Source organism: Gigantopelta aegis, chromosome 2 (assembly GCF_016097555.1).
Source record: "Gigantopelta aegis isolate Gae_Host chromosome 2, Gae_host_genome, whole genome shotgun sequence".
In the NCBI taxonomy this organism is placed as follows: domain Eukaryota; kingdom Metazoa; phylum Mollusca; class Gastropoda; order Neomphalida; family Peltospiridae; genus Gigantopelta; species Gigantopelta aegis.
The window spans coordinates 12,491,255-12,514,437 of NC_054700.1; the positions used below are offsets into that span (position 1 = coordinate 12,491,255).

At 37.5% G+C, this 23,183-nt stretch overlaps 1 protein-coding gene across 1 annotated transcript; it reads left to right on the forward strand.

Moving 5' to 3' along the window:
- Positions 1 to 19,091: 19,091 nt before the first annotated feature.
- Positions 19,092 to 20,360, forward strand: LOC121387239 (FMRFamide receptor-like). The gene has a single exon (XM_041518267.1). It carries the CDS (start codon positions 19,092 to 19,094, stop codon positions 20,265 to 20,267), a length of 1,176 nt encoding a protein of 391 aa, XP_041374201.1. The 3' UTR covers positions 20,268 to 20,360.
- Positions 20,361 to 23,183: the final 2,823 nt, after the last annotated feature.

Here is a 23,183-nt window from a genome sequence, read left to right on the forward strand (position 1 = left end):
GCGCGGTCGGTTTGGGGTCGATCCCCGTCAGTGGGCCCATTGGGCTATTTCTCGCTCTAGCCAGTGCACCACGAATGGTACATCAAAGGCCGTGGTATGTGCTATCCTGTCTATGGGATGATGCATATAAAAGATCCCTTGCTGCTAATCGAAAAGAGTAGCCCATGAAGTGGCGACAGCTGGTTTCCGCTCTCAATATTTGTGTGGTCCTTAACCATATGTCCGACGCCATATAACCGTAAATAAAATGTGTTGAGTGCGTCGTTAAATAAACCATTTCTTTCTTTCAACTGACTGAGCTAGTCCAAAGAACAAATATGTTTAATGTGACTGATTTTTTGAAAACATGAGGGTTGCTAATAAAAACCATGTTGTAAGTTTATTTTTCCCCTTTTTCTCAGTAGATATGAGGTTAAAATGTACGGTGCAATGTGTTTTTTCACATATTTCACTTTTTCACCCTTTGTAAATTCAATTGTTTATCATATATTTGACACATTCACCCGTTTAAAATGACACTGTTTATCACATTTTATTTATTGACTCACTTTAAATTATACTGTTTACCATATTGATTTATTGACTCATGTTGAATTATACTGTTTATCATACTTTATTTATTTACTCACTTTTAATTATACTGTTTGTGACGGAACATGCTCTTTTTTTTTTTCGCCTGTGGCGATGTTAATTGTTTTAGAGGGCTGTGTGCAGCGTGGTTACGTAATACCACCGCGCGACGGTGGTCGAGCTGTTCCCAATATGCACTTAGACTAGGTGGGCACCTTGTTACGTAATACCTCCGCGCGACCGTACCCCCCCTATTACACACTTAGACCAGGTGTGGAGGCCATGTGGCCAGTAGTTACGTAATACCTACGATAGTGCGGTCTTACGACCGTGATTTTTGGCGAACTAGGCGACAGTAAGTCTGGCCATCTAAGGAAAAATATCGTCTCTGGGAGTTGGGGCAAATTCACATGATAGGTGAGGTGCCGCGTTGTGCCCCCAGGCGATATTCGCTGTCTCTCAGATTTTTTAATAAATAGATAGGATTTTAGAGATATCGGGGAGAAACATAAGAAGGCTTCCAGGGGGAACGTTGTCCGTCCGGACTGGTAAATATTTTATTTCTGCTCTGTTGTATAACCTTGATGTGATTGATGTGACTTTAAATATTTTAATACTGTATTATACCAATATTATTTAGACGGTGCTGCCGGTCATCTGACGCAGTATACTGTAGGCTCACTGGTCTAAATATATATAAAGATTATCCAGTCATCCTAGAGGGCCTAGGTAAACTGTAGGTTATTGTCTTTATTGTGATAGGTACCAGTATTAATTCTGTATTACAAGGTTACTGAATGAGTAGTTAAGAGTTAATTAAAAATTAACCAGTTAGGAATAGAGTTGTAATTCCTTTATTAATTAAGTTCCCCTGGAAGCGTTTCTCAATTACCACACGTGTGTGTGTTGTATCACGGTGAAGTGATTAGAATATTGTGTAAACTAGACACCTAGGGATTAACTAATTAAGTGATTAGTTCTGGGTTGTTATTATTATTATTGTTGTTGTTAATTAATTAACTGCGGCAATTATATTTGTCAGTTTAAGGTTAATACAGATTCCAAAGTGTATTGTGTTTTGTTGTGTTTTCTAGTGAACTAAACATGCTATATTACATATACTTTACATAAGATCTTATCTCTGTTTATACCTAGAGCCGAGCTACTCGGGTACACACTGCCCGATACAGAGAGATCTAATAGATATACAGTTAGGAGAGATATTTGGATAATCGTGTTTTATTCAGTTACGGGTATTATAGGACCCCCGTGACACTGTTTATCATATTTGATTTATTGACTCCCTTTTAATTATACTGTTTATCATATTTGAAAAACTGACTACCTTTAAATTACACTGTTTATCATATTTGATTCATTAACTCCCTTTAAATTAATTACACTGTTTATCACAGTTGATTCATTGGTTTGGTATAAATTATACTGTTTATCATTTGACTCACAGACTCCTTTCAAAATTACACTGTGACATAAGGTACGGTCTTCCACTTTTGTAGGTGTCGGGAGGGGGAGGGGGGCAGGCTGGTTTTTGCCCGAATTAAACGAAAATGCCCGAATTTTGATACAACATATTAGCATTACTACCGAACAGTCATATAGGGTTGCAAACTAATCATCACGCATTTTTACAGGGTTTACAACTAATATTGAGGGTATAATGATGGAAATTAGTGTTCAGTCCGAATATTCGAATATTCGCTCGCTAATTTGGTATTCGAAATATTCGAATAGAGTTTTCAAGTATTCGAATATCTGGAGTGCTTAGGTTGGATGGGGAAAATGACGGTAAATGAAATGAACAATGCGGTTTGTTTTAATCATGAGATCGGTCCTGCATGCCACTTGCCTCATGCGTTCAGTAGGGAACATAAAGCATAGAGAAGAAGAAGTTCGTTTTGTTTAAAGACACCACTAGAGCACATTGATTAATTAACCGTCGGCTATTGAATGTCAAACATTTGGTAATTCTGACACGTAGTCATCAGAGGAAACCCGCTACATCTTTTCTAATGCAGCAACGGATCTTTTATACGCACCATCCCATAGAAAGGTTGACACATACAACGGCCTTTGATATACCAGTCGTGGTGCACAAAGTATAGTGTTAGGAGTGATGTCATGTGGGTGGCTCCGATTCATAAACAGGTTTTTTTTATAACATGAGGTTCATCTACATTAAAGGGACATTCCTGAGTTTGTTGCAATTTTTAAGATGTTATCGACTAACAGAAACTTTTTAACGATTGTAATTACATATTAAATATATTTTTCTGCATAAAATATTAGTGGCTGTATATTAAACGTGTTTCTGATCGTTCTAATATTTGTACTAGGTTCAATTTCATCTTATTTCCTAAAATATATTTTTTTCGAAATTATTTGAAGACAAAATCCAGTTTGGGCTTCTTACAAATATTAAGATGGCCAGAAACACATTGAATATAGAGACACAGATATTCTAAACAAGAAAATATATTTAATATGTAAGTTTAATCGTAGAAATATTTTATTAGTCGGAAACATCTTACAATGCAGCAAACTCAGGAATGTCCTTTTAATCAATATGTCGATGTTAAATCTCTGCGATAAATTCATACAGCAGTAAGTTTTCCGATAATATAAAACTTTTCTTGGGCCAGTTTTATACATTATTCAAAACGAAATTAAACTTCGAAACCTATTCGCTATTCGACAAATCCGCTAGCCCGACGCCTGGGGCTAGTCCTATTTAACACAGGGCTAGTGACAAATGAAAAGCCAGTAGCCGAATGGGCTAGTGCCTTTAACAAAAAAAACAAAAACAATAACAACAACCCAACCCTCTAGCTCATATTGTTTTTCCTCCACTGACGTACCTTTGAAAAATATCCTGACATTGGCCATCGTATAAAATAAATCAATAAGTATATATTAATATTCAGCTTGAACTAGATTTCTATAAAATGCAGTAACAAGAAGTCTTTACATCGTCGATTACAACAATACACAAAATACAGACTTTGTTTTCCTTTCACCTTCAATTTTCATGGACAAGAAACAACCTTAAACAGCACCAGAAAAGACACATTTTTATTAGATGTATAGAAGGAAATAGCGTATATATCAATATGTCCGATAGTTAATTTAAAAAACCGTGACCCGTTTTGTAATAGGGTTTTTTTCTGAAACGCCTCCATGAAAAACTCTGTCAGATGGCCTGATTTGACACGATTGTCGTACCAAAATAGATACTTTTAAACTAAACTGCCTACGTGAAATTTAAGATTAAAACAGCAAACAGGTAAATGGTTTAATAATTCGAATGAAAACACGATATACTAATACGGATATTGGAGATGAATCCTATTATGTATTAATGGGACACACCCTAGTTACGGCTAGTTGTTAACCATTACGGCGTTGTTTTTCGCTATTAAACCCATTTTTTCACAAATAAATTTGCACTTTGCTTACCGTTTATTATTTAGAATATATATTTCCATTCACCTGAAGTGTTTTTTTGGTAATCCTGGTAATCCTGGTGTTTGTAATACCACAAAATGCATTTTTCGTATTTCTGAAAAACTCACGCGCGTCTGAGAAAAAAACGTTGAGCAGACAACGTCTAATCTATTTTTAGAGGGGATATTTCCATTTCAATGTCACAGACGTGGGTATACCACGTGACCGTTATCATTTTGGTTCGGTTTGTTTTCTCGTGCACGGTTCGCGCAATCAACATCCGATGTGTTGTTGTTCATTTGTGAGATTTTTCTTCACAGGTCGTGAATATTTTCAGTAACAATAAAGTTCAGACAAGTAAGTATCTCAATACAAAACGTTACAAACCCTTAAAACCAATAATTTTGCTAAGTCCTACGATATCTGGAGAGGGGATACAACCAGGACAGAACATTTGGAACATGTCCAGGACAGGAGAGGTGAAAAGAACGCACCCCAAGTCTGTGAAATTTGTCGTGACGTAGGCATTGTTGTGTTTCGAGCGACATCTACCGGTGACATCAGAATACAAACTTTCAAAATTATTTCAAGCAATTGGGACATGGGGATTCCCATGGTATTTATCGATATAAAACTTGCTTTTTCACTCCATTTCATAAAAACGTGATCTAAGTGTGTTACAGGTTTGTAGATTAACCAAATTATAATTTATTTTCGCTGGATGGAACTAGGGTGTGCGGCTTTAAATTGTATCTAACAAAATATTGAAAATTGAAGAAGAAAAAATATAGAAAAATATAGAATGAATGAATGAATGAATGTTCGTTTAACGACACCCCAGCACAAAAATACATATCGGCTATTGGGTGTCACAAATGGTAAGTCTATGGAAATATTATTTATATATATGCATTTAAAACCACAGTGTAAGGAGCTGTGGGGGAAAAGTATAATATAATACATAAAATCAAGGTAAGTATATTTTAAAACTATATAGAAGTCAAAGTGTTTCAAAAACTTTACAATTAATTCTGGATGGAATTTAAACGATTCCAAAACATTTCTGTTGCCAAATATATCATTTCTCGTCGATATGTATATATATATAGAAGTAATGCTAGCGTGTTTAAAGTTAAAGGTATGCTGTTTTTATGTAATGCAATATTGTTAAAGGCACAGACCTTAGTTTCAACCCGTGAAAATTAACACTAAGTTTAGTTAATCTACAAAGCTGTAACTCATTTGGATAAAGTTACAATTGAGTGAAACATGAGTCTGAGACTTTGAAATGGTGCAATACCCTCTAAAAATAGACTAAAACTCGACTTCATAACTGTTACTTCTCAGACGCACGTGCGTTTTTAAAAATATGAGAAAGGTATTTTGTGATATTAAAAACACCAGGATGACCAAAAACACTTCGAATGTACGGAAATGGATAATCTAAGCAATAAAATCTAAGTAAAGTATGATTTAAGTTATCAAATAAGGGCTCTAATAGTCAAAAATATGCGTTAGTGTTTAAAAACTAGGGTATGTCCCTTTAAAAAAAACACTTAAAAAATACATTCTGATTGAAAAGAATGTACCTAATAGGGGTACAATGAAGGCAAAAATCATGTCAAAATTTGTGAAATTACAAATTTTAAAATATAAATATAATTAAATTTAATTAATTTAAAAAAAAAAAAAAAATCACCATTCAAACTGATTAGTTTCAGATTTCTACCTATCTTGACAATTAGCATGTACATTGTCAGTCCTGTAACTGTCATAGTTACCCGACAATTAAGTATCAAAGTGTGTCACCCTGTGTCAAACATCCCACTATATCAGGCCTCAGACCACAATTAATTACACTATGTTTTCTCATATAACCCCAGTGGCTGTAGCACTTTTATTGATTTCACCAGGCCATTAGCATTTCACAAGAAACCTTACCTGGCTGGGGTCAGTGGACACTCAAAAGGACGACCCCTGTTGTCCATCTCTTTTTCACGTTATATCAATGTAAAGAAACACACGTGGGCTAAGGGACCGAATCACACCCATTTCTGTGCAGTTTATACAAATGTTGCATGACTTCAAAGTGCTGTGGGGGGCAGTATGCAGTATTCAGTGTAAACCAAGTGCACATATTCACTAACTGCATCCTCTTCCCTGTCAAACCCAGTGTAACAATTCAGCATACAAAGCAGCTCCCCAGCCATTAATCACATAACAAGAAAACTATATTTTCTCGCATTCGTTTCCGTATTTTGAGTAACAATGGGTGGATAACTCTAGTCTGATGCCAGGTACCAGTCACTACTGAATTATGATTTTTATTTGTTTTCTGTATTAACTTGCTTTTTCTTCTTCTTCTTTTTTTTTTTTTTTTTTTTTTTTTTTTTTTTGGGGGGGGGGGGGGGATATTAAAAGTATATTACACATTCAAACCAAAAGGAACCCGTTCGTTTAATGAGTCAGTTGTTTTGAGTCATTTCCATCGAAAGAAAGACATTCGAATACCATTTTCAAGTCGAATATCGAACACTAATGAAATACATGGTAAAAAGGTATCTGGTTAGCACATTTTGCCCGAATATTTGTATAATTTGTTTTTCTGATTTGAGGTTTTGCTCCAGCACTGGGGGGGTGGGGGGTTGGGGGGGGTGGGGGGCAGTTTCCCCTGCCCACCACACCACACACCCACCCCACCCCCGTCTCGTACGCTTAAGAACTGTTATCATATGTATCATATATGGTTTATTGACTCTCTTAGTAATTCCACTGTTATAATTTTTTATTTATTGACTCCCTTTAAATTATACTGTTTATCACATTTCATTCGTTGATACCCTTCAAAATTACACTGTTATCACATTTGATTCATTGATTCCCTTAATTTATAGTGTTCACCATATTTGATTCATTAACTTCCTTTAAATTACACTGTTATCACATTTGATTTATTGATTCCCTTCAAAAGTACACTGTTATCACATTTGATTCATTGATTCCCTTCAAAAGCACACTTATCATATTTCATTCATTGAATCCCCTTAAAATACAGTTTATCATATTTCATTTACTATTTTCCGTTCCAACCAGTGATCCAAAACTGGTTCATCAAAGGTTGTGGTATGTGCTGTCCTGCCTGTGGGAAAGTGCACATAAAAGACCCCTTGCTGCTTATCGGAAAGAGTAGCCTATGTGGCGGCAGCGGGTTTCCTCTAAAGAAATATGTCAGAATGGCCATACGTTTGACGTCAATAGCCGATGATAAGATAAAAATCAATGTGCTCTAGAGGCGTCGTTAAACAAAACAAACTTTACTTTTTTATTTCATTGATTATCGCCCTTTAAAATTACACTGTTATCATATATGATTCATGGAATCCCTTTAAATGATCATGTTTATCATATTTCATTCACCGATTCCCTTTCACTTACACTGTCTTATCACATATTTCACTAGCGTAGATGATGTCTGTGGATCAACAAGCATCTGGTGGTGATAATGATAATCATGGTGGTGGTGGAAGTGGTTGTGGTTGTTATAATAATGGTGGTGGTTATGGGGATGGCTATGATCATATGATGATGGTGGTGATGGTGCTGATGTTCATAATGGTAGTGGTTTTGGTGGTGGTGATGATGATGATGATGATGATGATGATGATGATGATGACCATGGTGATGGATGTGGCGTGTTAATAATGTGGAGGTGGTGGTCTATAAACTTTGCCAACATTTGCTTTTGTTCAGAAAGGAAATTTAGCTTATCACCATGGTAGTAAACTAGATCTGAGTGGGTTTTAACTCAGTCGATTGATTGCTCGCTTGAGGTGCTTGCGTCGCAGGATCGAACCACCTTGGTGAATCCATTCAACTGATTGGTTTTTTTTCCCCCTTTCGTTCCAACCAGTGCACCACAATTGGTCAAAGGCCGTGGTATGTGCTTTCCTGTCTGGGGGAAAATGCACATAAACGATCCCTGGCTGAATTAGGGAAAATGTAGCGGGTTTCATCTCTAAGACTATATGTCAGATTTGCAAATGTCTGACAATCAATAACCGATGATAAATTAATCTAATAATCTCGAAGTGGCTATGTCATGTTGAACCCCTGCGAGAGTATGTTAAAAACGTTCCTTTATGACGGTCGTGTCAAGACGAAACATTGATTTGGAACAGGTGCGTGACGCACAACACACAGTCATTAGTCTTCGTCTCGGTGACATCAATACACAATCCTAAAATAATGACGAATCATAAAATATTGGAATACATACTACCATTACTGTACTGTATGACTTTTAGTACACAACATTGTACTTATGGTCCGTTTTTTTGTCAAAAGAGAAATGATGAAGTGCCTTATGACTATATATAAAATAATGCTAAAACTTGTATAAAAACATGTTATTAAGTTTTAAACCCATAACAGCTCTCTAACATTCTTTTTTACAAAAACAAATAAAATCGTATGTAAAATTTTTTTTAATCTTAACGAAATACTAGCAAATTCTATAGACTAAAGCTCATTTTAATACGGGGGAGAAGACAAACTGCTGGAACAGCCATGATATGCAGTTTCACCTGCATTAGTTGTTATTAGCACTTGATAATGCAAAGGCAGAATTTTGCTGTTTCATCATATCAATAGCGTTTATACATGTATCAATTAACAGGCAATCTGATGATAATTTTTTTTTAAACATATTTACATTGATTGTTTTATTGTTGTTGTTGTTGTTTTAATTGTTATGCGATTTGATATGGTTTTATAATAATGTTTTTTTATGAATTCTTACTTTATTCGTTGTAGAGGTTCATGCCAATACATCGGTTCCATCTTATTGCAAATGGACTTCAGTGAAAGGTTGACGAATTTAAATATATATTAAGCTATTTCTCCTTCAAAGGTCGTGGTATGTGCTGTCCTGTCTGTGGGGAAAGTGTATATATAAGATCCCTTGCCGTATTGGGAAACATATAGCGGGTTTTGTTTGATGACTACGTGGCAGAATTATCAAACGTTTGACATCCATTAGCCGATGATTAGTTAATCAATGTGCTCCAGTGGTGTCGTTAAACAAAACAAACTTTCTATCCTTAATTTCTTACACACAAAAAACTGTGTCCGTCCTAAGTATGCTTTTTCTAAGATGCGCATGTACTGTTATACTTTTATTATTAACATACTGCATATTGAATTGCATGTCGACTTGTAATATTGAAGCAAGGTAAATCGAATGTAGGCTACATACCTGTGAGCAATTTGCTGTAGTAAATAAACAAATAAATAAAAAATGAAAATCCTGCGTAGGCGGAATGGCCATTGCCATTCGGCAGACAGAGCGTCGCGGCATACGCCGGGGTTTTGGGGTTTTTTTTTCGCAGAACAAAGCCGAAAATTTATGGGGAGGGCGAAGGGAAGAGGGAGAGCTGTCACCATACAGACTATTCCTACAACAAAGCATCTTTTATATGCTCGGTGGGCCCATTGGGCTATTTCTCACTCTAGCCAGTGCACCACGACTAGTATATCAAAGGCCGTGGTATGTGCTATCCTGCCTGTGGGATGGTGCATATAAAAGATCCCTTGCTGTATTAGGAAAGATGTAGTGAGTTTCATCTCTGTGACTGCCAAAATAACCATAATATGTTTGACATCCAACAGTCGATGATTAATAAATCAATGTGCTCTAGTAGTGTCGTTAAACAAAACAAACTTGTATATGCATTTCCCACATACAGGACAGCACATACCACGGGACACTTTTATGGATGATGAAAACACTATCTAAATGAATACCAATATATTATACATATACAGTGAAACCCCTCTAACCCTTGGTAATAAAAATGTCCGGTTTTAAGAGGGATCCAGTTTAGAGAGGTTAAGTTCTGTACTGGTTTTTAAAAAAGGAATTCCGGTTTACAAAGGGTCCGGTTTTGAGAGGTTTCACTGTATACAATGGATTGGACTGTATATTGCGTCTATTTTACGAATCGCACATGTTTTAATTTACCGACCGTTTTGACACGTAGTAGGCTCAGAGGCGGATCTAGGGAGGAGCCCCAGGGGCCCGCCCCCCCCCCCCCATAATTTTGCGTTAGTTATAATTTTATTATATATTAATTTTCTTTCTTTTTTTTACGATCCCCTCCAAACCTCCCTCAAAGTTCCCTTGGCATTCCAACTCATGTCACTGCCCCCCCCCCCCCCCCCTCCGTAAATGGATTTTCTGGATCCGCCACTGAGGCCTACCTGTCATTTCGCCGAATGTCCAGTTTTCTATACACGTCAATTATCATTATTAGTTTTCGTGACTTGATTAGTATATCGTGTTTCTTGTAACTTTGCGTTACTAATGACGTGGAACAAATGCTGTTTTTACCTCGTGCTATTACGTTTACAATAATTACTGGTTGTTACTAAACGTGTTATACAAGCACGTTAAAATTAATGTTTAACAACACCACTAGGGCACACTGATTAATTAACCAATCGGCTTCTCGATGTCATATATTTAGTAATTCGTACACGTTGTCTTCGTAGAAATCCCGCTATATTTAGCCATTAGCAAGGGATCTTCTTATCTGACTTTCCCACAGACAGGACAGTACATACCACGGCTCTTATCTAACTATCTGGGCTGTTTTTGTTTGTTTTTTCTTTTGAGGGGTGTTAGTGGTTAGCGGTCTCACGCCTACTCGTTGAACTTTTAAAACGCACCCTGGTCGGGAGCCTGTACCGGGATGCGAACCCAGTACCTACCAGAGCTATATAGCGTAACCACTACACCACCGGGGGCGAGACGTAGCTCAGTGGTAAAGCGCTCGCTTGATGCACGATGTGACTAGAATCGATCCCCGTCTGTGAGTTCACTGAGCTATTTCTCGTTCCAGCCAGTGCACTACGACTGGTATATCAAAGGCCGTGGTATGTGATATCCTATCTATCGGCTGATCCATATAAAAGATACCTTGCTACTAACTGAAACATGTAGCGGGTTTCCTCTCTAAAACTATATGTCAGATTTACAAATGTTCGACATCCAATAGCCGACTATTAATAAATCAATGTGCTCTAGTGATGTCGTAAAACCAAACAAACTGTAACTTTTAACTAAGCTGGTCTAACGGCGATCAGTATACAGTTACAGAAAACCTTCTCAAAACCAGACCCTCTGCAAACCGGAATTCTCCCAAACCGCACGTTTTTGCGGCCCATTTTAAATATATGTACGTAAGAGAAAATTTCTAAACCGGATACCCGGAGCTTTTGCCTCGGTGTGTCCGGTTTAGAGGAGGTGTCCGGTTTAGAGGAGTTTAACTATATACATTATTATAAAACTATATACAATACTATAAAACTATATACAATGCTATAAAACAGACTTTGCTCGTCTGCAAGTAGATTATGGGGGTTTGACCTTCAGTTTCTCCCTAATCTACTTGCAGATGGGCAATAAACTCGGCTTTATATGCCGCTAAATCGAGACCCTGAGTATAAAAGCAATAAGCCTTAGAAAAACTGGTGTATAATCCAGACTGCGCTCTTCTAGATGACTGAAGCATATCCGTGTAGATCAGGTAGATAATATGAACTGTTTCCAGTTAATGATTCCAATTATTTTCGTGCTGAAGGATATCTCTCACATGTAGGAACAACTTGGGATGGTGATGTGTCACATACAATTATAATTTGTCTGACAGGCGTATCATGTACCTCACCAGTAATCTTGTTAGCTTTCAATTAAGCTTATTCCACAAGGCACGCTTCGAAAGATGACAAGGCTTCCATGACGAGGGAAAACAATGATCGTGTAGAAGAGAAAATGTGACATCTTTTTTTTCTTCAAGGCCTACTCGTTAGAAAGCTGGTTGTGCCAGCTTTTCAAAAAGTTAAAAGTTTAACTTTGTTTTGTTGAAGAAAAAAATAATTGTTTGTTTAACGACACCACTAGAGCACATTGATTTACCAACCATCGGCTATTGGATGACAAACATTTGGGATTTCTGATATATAGTCTTGGAGAGGAAACCCGCTACATTCTTCCATTAGTGGCAAGGAATCATATATATGCACCATCCCACAGACAGGATAGCACATACCGCTGTCTTCAATATGCCAGCGCATTGGTTGGAACATCAAACAGCCCAATGGGCCCACCGATGGGGATCGATCCCAGACCGACCGCGCATCAAGGGCAAGCGCTTTACCACTGGGCTACTTCCCGCCCCTTACACGGGATATATGCTCAAATGCGGGAACGCGTGACGACATGGGCTGGTTCTCTTGTGTAAGCAAACAACGCGTTGAGGTGTTCAGACAATTGTTTCAGTTAGAAAACATAAACGGTGAAAGACTTTTGTCACAAATCCACAAGTGGTCTAAAAGACATGACAAGTCATGGACAAAACGTATACAAACTGTCGCATATAAAATAGGTATTAACTTGGAAGGAAAGAAAAAAAGAAATGTTTTATTTAACGACGCACTCAACACATTTTATTTACGGTTATATGGCGTCAGACATATTATGCTTAAGGACCTACCAGCCTGTAGACCGATGACCTAACCACGACGCCACCGAGGCCGGTCCAATATTAACTTGGAAAGACAGTTGAACAAGCCGGTCAGAATAGCATAAAGATCAGTTATGGTTATGTTACAAAGAAACGATGAGTATAATGGTTTAAAGAGATATGAAATGATAATAACCAGTTAAAGGGACATTCCTGAGTTTGCTGCAATTTTAAAGATGTTATCGACTAACAGAGACTTTTTATCGATTGTAATTACATATCAAATATATTTTTCTGCATAAAATATTAGCGGCTGTATATTAAACGTGTTTCTGATCGTTCTAATATTTGTACTAGGTTAAATTTCATTTTCTTTCCTAAAATATGGGTTTTTTTCGTACGTACGAAATTATTTGAAGACAAAATCCAGTTTGGGCTTCTTACAAATATTAAGACAAGAAACACATTGAATATACAGACACTGATATTCTAAACAAGAAAATATATTAATATACAAGCTTAATCGTAGAAATATCTTATTAGTCGGAAACATCTTACAATGCAGCAAACTCAGAAATGTCCATTTAAACGGAAACAAACTTAGATTTTACAGGCAATTTAAATTTAGAGCTGGTAACCTTCCCCTATGTCTAGAGACAGGAAGATATCACAGGCCTCTAATCCCAGGGGCGTGCACAGGAAATTTTGCGGGGGGGGGGGGGGGGTCGAGGTGTCTGGCGAAGCCCGACACCGCGAGCGCCGCAGGCGCGAAGCCCGTGGCGGGGAATCTGGGGGGGCCTCCCCTCGAACATTTTGAAAAACTGACCCCTTCTAAGGCTATTCTGAGGTGTTTTCTGCTGGCTAGCCGAGCTGCTTTCACAGGAATGTAAAAAATCGGGATATGAAATTTTGTCAAATTGCCATTGAAATGTTTTTATTTGATGACTTTGAATGCATACGTCAATCATGGAGTGTCACCCAAGTACGTTTGCTTAAATGTCAATAAACCTAGTGCCGAGACCTCGACTAATTTGCATCTAATTTGCAAAGTTATCAAATTCTTAAAGTATGTGATCTAAAAAATATCACATACTTTGATTGCACTGAAAATGTAAGATATTATATGATATATATATATATATATATATATATATATATATATATATATATATATATATATATATATATATATATTATTGGCAATCCTTTTCAAGGTTTTTGTTGTAACTTTTGTTTTCCTCTGAAAATAAAAACAGGTTTAGGTGTGATGAGAAGTTTGAAGTTTGTTTTGTTTAACGACACCACTAGAGCACATTGAGTCATTAATCATCGGCTATTGGATGTCAACCATTTGGTAATTTGTACATATAGTCTTAGAGAGGAAACCCGCTATATTTTGTTCCATTAGTAGCAAGGGATCTTTATATGCACCATCCCTCAAACAGAATAGCACATACCACGGCCTTTGATATACCAGTCGTAGTTCACTGGCTAGAACGAGAAGTAGCTTAAAGGGACTGTCCTGAGTTTGCAATAAGAGAGCCTTGTTGGCGACTACCATTTCATATTAAATGCATGTTCTTGTTTAGAATACCAGTGTCTGTATATTGATAGTGTTTGCGGTCGTATACTAATGTTTGTTGCACTCAGTTTTTACTTTAATTCGTGATATATATATTGGGAGGTAAAATCCGGTTTGGGCTACTACAAGCATTAGGACAACAACAAACACCTTGTAAATACAAACACTGATAATTTAAATAAGAAAATAGCTTTAATTTGTATGTTACGTCATTGAAAAGGTTCTATTGGTCGGAAACATTTTACAATGGTTGTAAACTCAGGACTGTTCCTTTACAGGGATGAATAATATCTACATTAGTAGATTGCTGGCTGCTAGTGACTGACGTATTACGCTATACCAATGTAAACATTAATATATATATATATATATATTTTTTTTTTTTTTTTTTTTTTTTTTTTTTTTTTGCAGGAAGCTACTATTGTTATTGTTTTATATATTTAATTCAAAACGCTGGCTCTTTCCGGAGAAGAATGGAGAATTGAAAAAAAATAGGTAATTTAATGTTGCGGAAAGTGTAAATGTTATATTTAGTTATACAGTTCAACAATTATTGCCAGACTTGGGCTAATAAATACTTTTTCTGCATTATGCCGTACCGGCCTCGGTGGCGTCGTGGTCTACAGGCTGGTAGGTACTGGGTTCGGATCCCAGTCGAGGCATGGGGTTTTTAATCCAGATACCGACTCCAAACCCTGAGTGAGTGCTCCGCAAGGCTCAGTGGGTAGGTGTAAACCACTTGCACCGACCAGTGATCCATAACTGGTTCAACAAAGGCCATGGTTTGTGTTATCCTGCCTGTGGGAAGCGCAAATAAAAGATCCCTTGCTGCCTGTCGTAAAAGAGTAGCCTATGTGGCGACAGCGGGTTTCCTCTTAAAATATGTGTGGTCCTTAACCATATGTCTGACGCCATATAACCGTAAATAAAATGTGTTGAGTGCGTCGTTAAATAAAACATTTTTCTTTTTTCATTATACCTTATAATATAGTATGCCTTATAATATAGTATGCCTTATAATTTTTATGGCCATTTTTGGTCATCACTGAACACGAATCTGGTGGAATGTTTTGTTTAGGACCACTTTTTATATCCGGAACTTTAATTCATTAAAAATGGCGATCAAATTTCATTTCATTTCGTGAATTTTGTAGCTTTTAGATCATTCACCCATGTAATATATCAATATATGGGTTTTCGGGGCCAGAGAACACGATCATAACACATTCAGACAGCAAAAACATTTTTGCATTAGAAATATTACGAGCTGGGATCTATTTAACTTTGGGGCGGGACGTAGCCCAGTGGTAAAGCGTCCGCTTTATGTGCGGTCGGTCTGCGATCTATCCCCGTCTGTGGGCCCATTGATCTATTTATCATTCCAGCCAGTGCACCACGACTGGTATATCAAAGGTCGTGGTATGTGCTACCCTGTCTATGGGGAAAAATGTAGCGGGTTTCCTCTCTGTGACTGTCAAAATGACCATATGTTTGACATCCGATGATTAATAAATCAATGTGCCTAGTGGTCTCGTTAAACAAAACAAACTTAACTTTCTTTGGCTTAATGACACCCCAGCACATTGATAAATGTTAATTTCCTGCGTGTAAGACACGTGCGTGAAGCGGTATCGCATTAAATACGATCATTATTTTGATCATGAATGATAATTATCTATATGCTTCGGAAGCAGGGTGGCACTGCCCAGCAACTCTCGTGATTATGCAACACCCATATCCCCCGACCCACCTCACCCCCAGTAGAAAGGGGAATTAATATATAGCTGCCTCCTTTCCCAGATGCTGGTATCTTCTGATGACTATGAAATAACCATTATCAAAGCTTATTAACAACGCCCCTTACATACTCCTGTTTAAGGAAATGAGATTTGGCTACTGTCGTTGCCATTTTCACTTTTCTTTATCATTTTGACAAATGGGAGTGGTTCATCCTGTGACCCATATAGCAACCACGTTTGGCCAGTGACCAATAGAAAACCTCTGTTTCACATATTTCTGTTTATTGATTGGGTATTTTCAATGATCTTGTTAATAACGTCCTCATGCGAAGTCAATGCATCACGAAAACCAATAATATGTTCTTGTTAGTCAGATATCAGAAGTTGTAACTTGTGCACTGTCGTATTCTACCCAACGAGCTGGGATCAAAAACACAGATGAGCAGTTTCATACGACATTGATTTGGGAGGATTTTATTTGGTGTTATTGTTCGTGATGAAGTGAAACACGATTTCAACGCAGGAAGTAATTCAGAATCAATTTAATCTTGTTTTGGTTAAAAATAAAATAAAAAGGTTTTGTAATAATAACATAAATAGACCATCGAAACGTGTATGGTGTGTGTACGGAGAAGTCGGCGACAATTTCAAGGTATGCATCTAAAGATGGATTCGCAAAGACATTTGAATTTCGCTTAACGTGGGTGCTGCATTAACGCCTGATATAAAGTCTGATAACTTTGTATATTGCAACAGACAAAACTTGTGTTTTAATTACGCCTTGGTATAATTGCAGAAAAGATGGACGTCGTGTGCATATTACAATATATACATGTGGTTTGATACAAATAGAAATCGTGAAGAATTTTGCGTGTTACAACAGTCAAGTTTGTACTGTACTGATATCAATACTGTGATTACGGACTTCAAATATTACAACATATACTTTTATTTACACCTTGATATATATGCAGGGAAGATGGACTTCAGGCGTGTATTTCAACATACATCTGAGCTGTATTAACGCGTTAATACAAATACTATCAGGAGGAACATCGCATATTACAACAAACTATTTTGTACTGTATTGATGTAACTTCGTTGATTGCGGACTTCAGCTATTGCAATACAAATGACTTGTTACAGTATTTATGCCTTCATATAAATACAAGGAAGACGGACTTCAACATATGTATTGTATGTATTTATTTATTCTTTGATAAAAATGCAGTGAGACGGGATTTTCATATATTATAACAAGCCTGTATTGTGTTAACACCTTGATCTGAATACAGTGTGTAAGGATGCGTGCATTACAACAGATAAATGTGTACTGAATTAAGGCCTTGATCTGAATACAGTGCGTAAAGATGCGTGCATTACAACAGATAAATGTGTACTGAAGTAACGCCTTGATCTAAATACAGTTCGTAAAGATTCGTGCATTACAACAGATAAATGTGTACTGAAGTAACGCCTTGATCTAAATACAGTGCGTAAAGATTCGTGCATTACAACAGATAAATGTGTACTGAAGTAACGCCTTGATCTAAATACAGTGCGTAAAGATTCGTGCATTACAACAGATAAAATTAATGTGTACTCAATTAACGCCTTGATCTCAGTACAGTGCGTAAAGATTCGTGCATTACAACAGATAAATGTGTACTGAAGTAACGCCTTGATCTAAATACAGTGCGTAAAGATTCGTGCATTACAACAGATACATGTGTACTGAAGTAACGGCTTGATCTAAATACAGTGCGTAAGGATTCATGCATTACAACAGATAAATGTGTACTGAATTAACGCCTTGATCTGAATACAGTGCGTAAAGATTCGTGCATTACAACAGATAAATGTGTACTGAAGTAACGCCTTGATCTAAATACAGTTCGTAAAGATTCGTGCATTACAACAGATAAATGTGTACTGAAGTAACGCCTTGATCTAAATACAGTGCGTAAAGATTCGTGCATTACAACAGATAAATGTGTACTGAAGTAACGCCTTGATCTAAATACAGTGCGTAAAGATTCGTGCATTACAACAGATAAAATTAATGTGTACTCAATTAACGCCTTGATCTCAGTACAGTGCGTAAAGATTCGTGCATTACAACAGATAAATGTGTACTGAATTAACGCCTTGATCTCAATACAGTGCGTAAAGATTCGTGCATTACAACAGATAAATGTGTACTGAATTAACGCCTTGATCTAAATACAGTGCGTAAGGATTCGTGCATTACAACAGATAAATGTGTACTGAATTAACGCCTTAATATAAATACAGTGTGTAAAGATTCATGCATTACAACAGATAAATGTGTACTGAATTAACGCCTTAATATAAATACAGTGTGTAAAGATTCATGCATTACAACAGATAAATGTGTACTGAATTAACGCCTTGATATAAATACAGTGTGTAAAGATTCATGCATTACAACAGATAAATGTGTACTGAATTAACGCCTTGATATAAATACAGTGTGTAAGGATTCATGCATTACAACAGATAAATGTGTACTGAATTAACGCCTTGATATAAATACAGTGTGTAAGGATTCATGCATTACAACAGATAAATGTGTACTGAATTAACGCCTTGATATAAATACAGTGTGTAAAGATTCATGCATTACAACAGATAAATGTGTACTGAATTAACGCCTTGATATAAATACAGTGTGTAAAGATTCATGCATTACAACAGATAAATGTGTACTGAATTAACGCCTTGATATAAATACAGTGCGTAAAGATTCATGCATTACAACAGATAAATGTGTACTGAATTAACGCCTTGATATAAATACAGTGTGTAAAGATTCATGCATTACAACAGATAAATGTGTACTGAATTAACGCCTTGATATAAATACAGTGTGTAAAGATTCATGCATTACAACAGATAAATGTGTACTGAATTAACGCCTTGATATAAATACAGTGTGTAAGGATTCATGCATTACACAGATACATTTGTACTGTACTAACGGGTTGATGTAAATGTTGTGATTACAGACATTCTATATTACAACACACACGTCTGTTTGCTGTTATATACATGCTGGAAGATTATTATAAACACAAAATGCAGATGTGCTATTGTCACGAATAGTTCAAAACCAACTTCGTCTTTCGTAGACTATTAACCTGGTCGTCGTCGTCGTAGTAGTTGTTGTGACCCGCACATTTCACTGCTGTCGACATGAATTCGACGACGTCGTCTACACCGGTCAGCCCACAGGTCACGGACTATCTGGAATACAAGGCGGCCATGGTGCTGTGGCGGGTGTTTTCGCCCGGTCTGATCGTCACCGGGACGCTGGGCAACGTCATGTCGATCGCCGTGCTCACCCGCAAGTCGATGCGGCAGTCGACGGTGTCGCTGTACCTCGTCGTGCTGGCCGTCGTCGACATCCTCGTGCTGTACACGGGGCTACTGCGGCAGTGGCTGCGGGTTCTCCAGGGCACGGACCTGCGCAACCTCCACCCGCTGCTGTGCAAGGTGCACGTGTGGATGGTCTACTTCTCCCTTGACTTCTCCAGCTGGCTGCTCGTGGCCGTCACGCTCGAGCGGTTCGTGTCCGTCTGGTTCCCGCACAGCGTCAAGCGCATGTGCACCAGGACGACCGCCGGCGTCATCATTGCCGGGATAGCGACCTTTCTCCTGGCCGTCAACTCGCACTTTCTATACGGCCTCGGCGATGTCGTATATCGGTCCGGGAACTCGACCAGCATACAGCACTGTGCCTCGCTCTGGTCCGGATATGAGACGTTCGCCAACACCATCTGGCCGTGGATCGACCTCTGCCTGTTCTGTCTGCTTCCGTTTCTCTTTCTCATAACCGGAAACGTCGCCATCATTGTGAAAGTTTGCATCAGCAACCGGAAGAGGAGGCGCCACGACGCCAACATAGGTCTGTCGAACACCCAGAACATCAAGGTGCGCTCGTCCAAGACGTCGTCGATGACGGTGATGCTGTTGACGACCAACGCCGTGTTTCTCGTATGCACGTCGCCCATATCTATATTCTTGATCGGCGAGGTGTACTGGTTCGACTACGCGACACTCCAGCCGCGAGGAGAAGCCATGTATTTACTCACCTGGGCGACCGTCAATGTCTTCATGTACACCAACAACTCCATCAACTTTCTCCTGTACTGCATCAGCGGCAGTCGATTCCGCGAGGCACTCAGGGGTCTGTTTAGTCGAAGGCGAAGAATTCACCCCACGGCGTCATTCACCAGGAACGACAACTCCATGTTGCAACCAACCGCAAGTCAACAGGCGCCAGAGAGACAGGAAGCGGAAGTGACAAAAAAGCAGGTGAATTTGGCAGTGGTGGGTCAGGACCCAAGAACGGACATGTCTGATATATAGAACTGCCTACCATTCTGTTACTCTAGAACTTCTTTTGAGAATTATTGTTACTTTATTATTGTTGTTATTGTTGTTATTGTTGTTACAAGCATCATGGCCATCGCTTTTATATTTATTACCAACACCATCACTTTAACAATGACAATCACTTAGTCTTTAAAACACTTTTTCTTTGCGATTTTATTGATATTTGTATTTATTTTTATTCTGTCATTATTTTAAGGGGGTTTTGGGGGATTTTTATTGTTGTTTTTTGTTGGGGTTTTTTATGGTTGGGGAAAGGGTGTTAGAGTTTTAGCTGTTTTCTCGTTATTGCTTTCATTTCTTCATTTTATAATTGTACTGCAACAGTTTTTTAAGATTTAGGGTTGCTCAAAATAATTTTAATTAATCAATTCACTTTGTAATTTATTGTGATTTACATTGTTTCTGGAGACTTTATTTATAATGAAAGCATTATACGGTATTTTGACATGCAGTATTAGAAGTTGCTTGATCATTGTTGTACTCTTGTATCAGCCATATATTTATCTATATATTATATTTGTACATCCGTCCATGTGAAAATGCGTAGTGATTTGTTTTCAACCCTATATAGCTGTTTGTTAGCAACACTGATATAAATAAATGTTATGCAGATTGGGGCATTTTCGTTTAATTCGGGCAACAGCCAGCCTGCCCTCCTACAAAAGTGGGAGCCCGTACGCCTATGCTCCCGAGTATTCGTGATTTTCAATTAATTTTAATTTCAACTCGTGCTTTTACCCTATATATATAAAAGCACGAGTTGAAATTAAAATTAATTGAAAATCATTATATACATATATATATATATATATATATATATATATATATATATATATATATATATATATATATATGCTCGGTCGGTATGTGATCGATCTCCGTCAGTGATATTTGGCTATTTCTCGTTCCAGTTAGTGCACCACTACTAATATATCAAAGGCTGTGGTATATGCTATCCTGCATACCCCTTGCTACTAATAGAAACATGTAGCGGGTTTCCCCTCTAGGACTACAAGTCAGAATTACCAAATACTTGACATGCAATAGCCGATGATTAATAAATCAATATGCTCTAGTGGTGTCGTTAAACAAAATAAACTTGACTTTTAACATTGGATTTTACGGCTGACTGTGCAGGTGAATATTCACTTAAGTCTCGCAACTTTGTGATCTTGCAGTGCAATGCAAAAAAGAAACTTGCAAGGACGATACGATGTTCATTAATAGAGATTAAGAGACTTTTTTTTAAATTAGATTCAGAACAATTACAGACCCTAATCTAACCGGCGAAATGCACGTTTTCTTCGTCAAAAGTCGGCTCAAGTCACCGAGTTATTAGCATGTCGCACCTGTTAAGCGTTGCTAATAATAGGGCTACATTATTTTTAGTTACAAAGATTAAAGACGCAGACCCTAGTTTCGGCCCGTGAAAATGGACACTACGTTTAGTTAATCTACAAACCTGCAACACACATTTGGGTAAGGTTATAACAGAGAGAAGCTAAAGTCTGCGATGCTTAAACGGGAAAATATCCCTCAAAAAATAACTGGAGCTTGTTTCGTTAACCATTACTTCTTAGACGAACGTGCGTTTTTAGAATTATCAAAAATGCACTTTGGAGTATTACACATCCAGTGACCAGAACCACTTCAGGTGTACGAAAATTAATGTTCTAAATGATAAAATACATGTAAGTACTAATTTAAATATTGAAAAACGGCTTTAATAGTGAAAAATACGTCGTAGTGTTTAAAAACTGGAGTCTGTCGCTTTAATGCTTAGCTATTCGAGATCTATAGTACTGATTACTCACCCGGGGCACAGGTGCCCTTAAAGGGACATACCCTAGTTTCAACCCGTGTAAATTAACACTAAGTTTAGTTAATCTACAAACCTGTAACACATTTGGATAAAGTTATAATTGAGTGAAACAAGAGTCTGTGACTTTGAAATGGTGACATATCCTCTAAAAATAGACTAACACTCGACTCCATAATTGTTACTTCTCAGACGCACGTTCGTTTTTAAAAATATGAAAAATGCATTTTGTGATATTAAAAACACCAGGATGACCAAAAACATTTCGAATGTGCGGAAATGGATAATCTAAACAATAAAATCTAAGTAAAGTATGATTCAGTTATCAAAAACGGTTTTAATAGTAAAACAATATGCCTTAGTGTTTAAAAACTAGGGTATGTCTCTTTAAACTACAGACCTGGGGTTAATGCTATGGGTATACAGCAGGTGATTCAAAAACAAACAAGTCCCACTGTGCTGTGTGAAGTTGAACAGCGGGAAATGTATGCAGTGCAGAGCATTGAGATTTTGTACAAAACCAGTTTATTGCGCTATATACTAGTATTTACTTTTAAATTAATGTCAAGAAATGCTATATCATTGAAGAGATACTCAATATCTAATATGTTTATTAAATGAGTTTCTTGTGTTTAACGACACCACTAGAGTAAAATAATTTATTAACCACTAGAGCACATTGATTTATTAATCATCGGCTATTGGTTGTCAAACATATGGTAATTTTGACAGTCATAGAGAGGAAACCCGTTACAGTTTTCCATTAGTAGCTAGGGATCTTTTATATGCACCATCCCATAGACAGGATAGTACATACCACAGTTTTTGATATACCAGTCGTGGTGCACTGGCTGGAAGGAGAAATAGTCTTATGGGCCCACCGACGAGCATCGATCCCAGACCGACCGCGCATGAGGCGTGCGATTTACCACTGGGCTACTCCCCCTCACCCTCCTCCTTAATGTCAAGAAATGCTATATCATTGAAATGATACTCAATATAATACTAAAATGATGATCGATTGGATTACTGCCTTCTTTTAACATAACCATACGTCTTTCCTGGGATAA